A 4,667-nucleotide genomic window follows, 5' to 3' on the forward strand; every position below is an offset into this window, starting at 1 on the left:
CCCCCCCCCCCCCCCCCCCCCCCCCCCCCCCCCCCCCCTGGGGGGTGTTCCTGCGTTCTGGGGGTTAGGGCTCTTAGGGTCTATGGGATTTGGGGGAAGCTGAGGGATTGGAAGAGTCTCGGGGTGAGGGTGAGGCCTGGGGGGTTTGGAACAGAGGGGAAGCCGGGGTCCTTGGGAGCTCAGAAGGAAGTGGAGGGGTCATAGGGGGTCCGGAGTTCTGAGGGGATCAGGAGGATGCGGGGGGAGGGCCTGGGATTGGGGAGGGGTTGGAAGAGTCTGGGGGGGTTCCCTAAATTAGGGAGGAGCTGAGGGGTTCTGGATGTGAGTGGGATCTGCAGAGTCCTGGGGCCTGGGGGGCTTGGGAGAGTCTGGTGGAACTCCTGCACTTTGTGGGTACCTGAGGGATCCTGGGCTGGGAGCTCTGGGGAGCCCTGGGGTCCGGGGTGGGCGTCCAAGGGACCTCAGAAGGTCTGGAGGGTGTTCCCGAGGTCTGGCACTCCTTGGATGGGATGGAGGGTGCCCAGAAGCCCCCCAGACTATGGACTCCCCCTCCCCCCATAGTGGGACCTGGTGTGTGCCGCACGCTGGAAGGTGCCCCTGGAGCAAACCACGCACCTGCTGGGCTGGGCGCTGGGCAGCATCGCTGCAGGCATGGCCTGCGACAGGTAGCGGGGCGGGGGGCTGGTGGGGCATCCCCCCATGGGACCCTCAAGCCAGCTCACCCCCCCCTCACCCCCGCAGGTTTGGCCGCCGTCCCACCTTCCTGGTGTCCCTGGGGCTGGCGGTGCCGCTGGGGCTCAGCGTGGCGTTGGCCATCGACTTTGTCATGGTGCTGGTGGCACGGCTGCTCTTTGGGGCTGCGCTGGCCGGAGCCTTCCTATCCCTCTACGTGGCACGTGAGTGGGGTGTGGGCTGCTGTGGGGCAGGGGCTGCTGCGGGGTCCAGCAAGTGGTGTGCTGGGGAATGAGGGATGCGGGAGGCTGCGGGATAAGGGATCCTGCAGGGTGCAGGATGCTCCAGCAAGTGGCGTGCTGTGGAGTGCAGGATGCCGTGGGATGCTGTGGGAATCGGGGACCCGCAGGGTGCAGACGCCCCCATGGCCACGACCCCCATCCTGCACCATTTGTCCCCACGTCTCACGCCAGGGCTGGAGCTGTGTGACCCCCCGCACCGGCTGGAGGTGACGATGATCGCCGGCTTCTCCTGGCTGGCGGGAGAACTGCTGCTGCCGGGGCTGGCGGTGCTGTGCCGGGACTGGCGGGTGCTGCAGGGCGCCGTGACGGCCGTGCTGGCGCTGCTGGCAGCGTGTTGGTGGTGAGCACGGGGGGAGCGGGGCCGGGCGGTGCCCGCTGCCTGCGCAATTCGGCATCAAAGGCTGCGGGGCTCTCGTGCGCCGTGGGTAAACGTTTACTCAGATCTCGAGCTGAGGGTTTCCAGGAACGGGGTGGCGGTGGCAGCGGGGGGGTCAGTCCCTTTCTCACAATCCCTTTCTCAGCCCGTGATGTCGGCCCCCCCTCTCCTCCCCGCAGGTGCCCGGCGCTGCTGCTGGAGTCCCCGCGCTGGCTGTTGGCCACGCAGCAGCTGGAACGGGCCAGGAAGACGCTGCGGGCGCTGGCGGGGAGCGGCGGGTGCGGGGCCGAGGAGCGGAGCAGCACCATGGCGGGTGCGTGGGGGGGGGGTGGGGGTGGTTGGGACCCCCTTCCCCATCCCGACGTGTCGTGCAGGCTCTGAGCTCTGTGCCACGCAGAGCTGGAGGCGCTGGCAGAGCAGTGCCCGCAGCCCCACTACCACAGTGTGTGCGAGATCTTCGGCACCAGGGTCATCTGGAAGAACGCCGTCATCCTCGGCTTCACCGCGTGAGCGCAGCGGCACCGGGCTTCTCCAAAACCCCCGTCCCCAACCCTTCCCATCACACCCCCATCCCCACCCCGCAGGTTCATCGGCTCTGGCATCCGGCACTGCTTCACCCGCAATCTGGCCCCGCACCTCCCGCGTTTCCTGCCCGCGTACTTCGCGCTGCGGGGCCCCGAAGCGGCCGCGTGCCTTTTCCTCTGCGTCACCGCGGAGCGCTGCGGGCGTCGCGCTGTGCTGCTGCTGTGCACTGTGCTGACCGGCACCGCCTCGCTGCTGCTGCTGGCGCTCACCCAATGTGGGGGGGGGGGGGGGGGGGGGGGGGGGGGGGCGCCGGGGTTTGCCCCCTTACGGCTCTCCCCCCACTCCCCCCCCCCCCCAGACCTCCTGGAGCTCATCGTGCTGATGCTGTCCGTGCTGGGGGTCACCGCTTCGCACGCCGTCACCATGCTCAGCATCTTCTTCGCCAGCGAGGTGCTGCCCACCGTGGTCAGGTGAGCGGTTCGCAACCCCCCCCCCCCGCGACGTCACCCCCAAGCCCCCCCCCCCCCCCCCCAACTCTCAGCTCATTCTCCCCCCGCAGAGGCGCGGGGCTGGGCCTGGTTGTGGGGGCCAACCTGGTGGGCTCCGCGGCCGCCCCCATCGCCGCCGTCGCCAGCAGCCGCGGATTCTTCCTGCACCACCTGGTGTTCGCCTCCTTCGCCATCCTGGCGGTGCTCAGCATCATGCTGCTGCCCGAGAGCCAGGGCCGCCGCCTGCCCCATTCCCTGCAGGAGGGCGAGAACCAGCGCCGGCCCCCCCTCTTCCGCCGTCCCCCCCGCGAGGACCACCTCCCCCTGCTCGCCCCCCGCGGCATTCCCCACGACTATTCCCGCATCGTCCCCTCTGCCCAAAGGGCGCTGGGATCGGGCCGCGGCCCCGCGAGTCCCCCTACGCAGACGTAGCCACGGCTCCCAGGGGGCTTCCCAATGCTACTTGGCCGCGAGGCGGGGAGGAGGCAAGCCCAGCGATGGGTGCACGCAGAGACCCCTCCCCCAGTGGCCAAGCGCAGCTCTGAGCCCCCCCGCTTCTCCGAGCCCCCCATCCCCGTGTGGCCCTGGGGCTGCGAAAGAGCTGCGTGCCCCCCGGCCCCCACATCGCTGGGCCGGATCCTGCCCCGGGAGGAGCGCTGCTGGGAGTCCTGGGGCGGGGGTGATGCCCAGGTGAGGGGGGGTGGGGGGGGGGAGAGAGGAATGCAGCGGGTGCTGACGTGCTGCCAATAAAAGTGCCTTTGTTTGTACACGGGGGGGTACAGCCGGGGGTGGGAGCTTTATTGGGGATGGAGGGGAGACCCTCCCCAGTGCGGAGCCCGGCAGCGGCGCCCGCTGCGCTCAGAGCCACCGCGTTGCCCGGCTGCCAGACGGGGTCGGGGCTCCTTCACGGCCCGTAGAGGTCGGCCAGGCGGCGGAAGCGCGGCCCCCACTCCCGCAGGTAATCGTAGTCCTGATCCCCGTCCGTCAGGCTGGAGACGATGGAGCTGAGCGCGCTGCCCGCCGAGCCCGAGCCCTCGTAGTCGTAAATGAGCGCGGTGTCGTAGGGGGGAACGCTGGGATCGCTGTCAGCCGCCTCCAAGCCCTGCGGGATCCGGGGGGGCATCATCAGCCCCATGGGATACGGGGCGGGCAGGGGAGGGGGGGGGGGCAGCGCCGCGTCCCACCTCGTTGATGAAATCCTCGATGTCGGAGGGGCCGCGGGGCGGGCGCCGGGAGGAGCCGGGGGGGGTGGCGGAGCGCAGCGGGGCGTCTCTGCGGAGTGGGGGGCGGCCGTGGGGCGGGGGGTGCCGCAGCTGGGTCAGATCGTAGGCGTCCTGCGGGGACGGGAAGGGGGCGATGAGACCAAACCCCCCCCCCCCCCCCCCCCCACCGATTCCCGGCCCGGTGCCCCCACCTGGTCCTCCTCGCCGCCTCCCTGCTCGTCGTAGTTGAGCACGTTGTCCCGCACGTCGTCCCCCCAGCGCTGCAGCAAACCCCGCCGCTGCGCCCGGCGGCGGCTCCGGACCTGCGCGGCCCCCAGCAGAACCAACACTGCGGGATGGAGGGTGGGGGGGTCGGGTGGAGGCGCGAGTGAAGCGGGATGCAGGTGAGGGGTTGGGTGGCGGGGATGGAGATAAGGAGTTGGGGTGACGTGGGGGCCGTGCGGGTGCAAAAGTGGGGCTGGGGTTGCGGTGGGATGGGGCGGTGGGGGGGGGGGCTCTGCGGTGCCACTCACTGAGGAGGAGGACGGCGCTGCCGACGATGATCACGAGAGCCTCCAGGGCGACCCCGACACCGGCTGTGGCGGCCGCCAGGACCCCGTCATCGCAGAGCCCGTCGCGGCCGCAGGGACACACGGAGACGTTGAGCAGCTGCTGCTGCTCCCGGGGGGGGGTGCCGGAGTCCCGCAGTAGCAGCGGCAGCGAGTAGGGCCCGGCGGGCAGCTCTGCCAGCACGGCCAGCACCGCGTGCGTCACTGCGGGGGGATGGAGGGGCACGGGGTCAGCGGGATCAGCCCAGTACGGCGGCCCCCCGACCCCCTTCCCCCCCCTCCCTCACCGTTGAAGCGGGTGACGCTCCAGTTGCGGGCGAGCTGCGGGTGCTGGGGGCTGAGCTGGAAGTGGAAGGGCGCTCCGTGGGGGGGCCGGTCCCGGTCGTTGGCCCCCAGCAGAAGGGTCCCCCCCCGGCCCGGCCGCCCGCACACCGCCCCCGACGGCGGCTGCAGCTGCGGAGCGTGGTCGTTCACCTCCACGATCTCAATGGACAGCGTGCCCGTGGCCGAGAGAGGCGGGTCGGCTGGGAGGG

The 4,667-nt window shown here is 71.2% G+C and overlaps 2 protein-coding genes across 2 annotated transcripts in view; one reads left to right on the plus strand and one right to left on the minus strand.

The window, feature by feature from the left end:
* SLC22A31 (solute carrier family 22 member 31) overlaps window positions 1-3,065 on the plus strand; it is a 3,595-nt gene extending 530 nt beyond the window's left edge. Inside the window, exons 2-9 of the mRNA XM_042885912.1 lie at window positions 562-665; window positions 742-896; window positions 1,146-1,314; window positions 1,530-1,663; window positions 1,748-1,856; window positions 1,935-2,149; window positions 2,234-2,345; window positions 2,435-3,065. Of these exons, the coding sequence (XP_042741846.1) occupies window positions 562-665; window positions 742-896; window positions 1,146-1,314; window positions 1,530-1,663; window positions 1,748-1,856; window positions 1,935-2,149; window positions 2,234-2,345; window positions 2,435-2,795 (1,359 nt within the window). The 3' untranslated portion in view covers window positions 2,796-3,065. The remainder of the gene's footprint in view (window positions 1-561; window positions 666-741; window positions 897-1,145; window positions 1,315-1,529; window positions 1,664-1,747; window positions 1,857-1,934; window positions 2,150-2,233; window positions 2,346-2,434) is intronic.
* A 73-nt stretch (window positions 3,066-3,138) lies between these two features.
* The window catches only part of CDH15 (cadherin 15), a 4,331-nt gene continuing 2,802 nt past the window's right edge, over window positions 3,139-4,667 (minus strand). Inside the window, exons 10-14 of the mRNA XM_042885907.1 lie at window positions 4,422-4,658; window positions 4,099-4,338; window positions 3,778-3,914; window positions 3,548-3,697; window positions 3,139-3,465 (exon numbers count right to left, since the gene is read on the minus strand). Of these exons, the coding sequence (XP_042741841.1) occupies window positions 3,268-3,465; window positions 3,548-3,697; window positions 3,778-3,914; window positions 4,099-4,338; window positions 4,422-4,658 (962 nt within the window). The 3' untranslated portion in view covers window positions 3,139-3,267. The remainder of the gene's footprint in view (window positions 3,466-3,547; window positions 3,698-3,777; window positions 3,915-4,098; window positions 4,339-4,421; window positions 4,659-4,667) is intronic.

The sequence above is a fragment of the Lagopus leucura genome, unplaced genomic scaffold (assembly GCF_019238085.1).
Source record: "Lagopus leucura isolate 7727_CA_CO unplaced genomic scaffold, USGS_WTPT01 Super-Scaffold_100053, whole genome shotgun sequence".
In the NCBI taxonomy this organism is placed as follows: domain Eukaryota; kingdom Metazoa; phylum Chordata; class Aves; order Galliformes; family Phasianidae; genus Lagopus; species Lagopus leucura.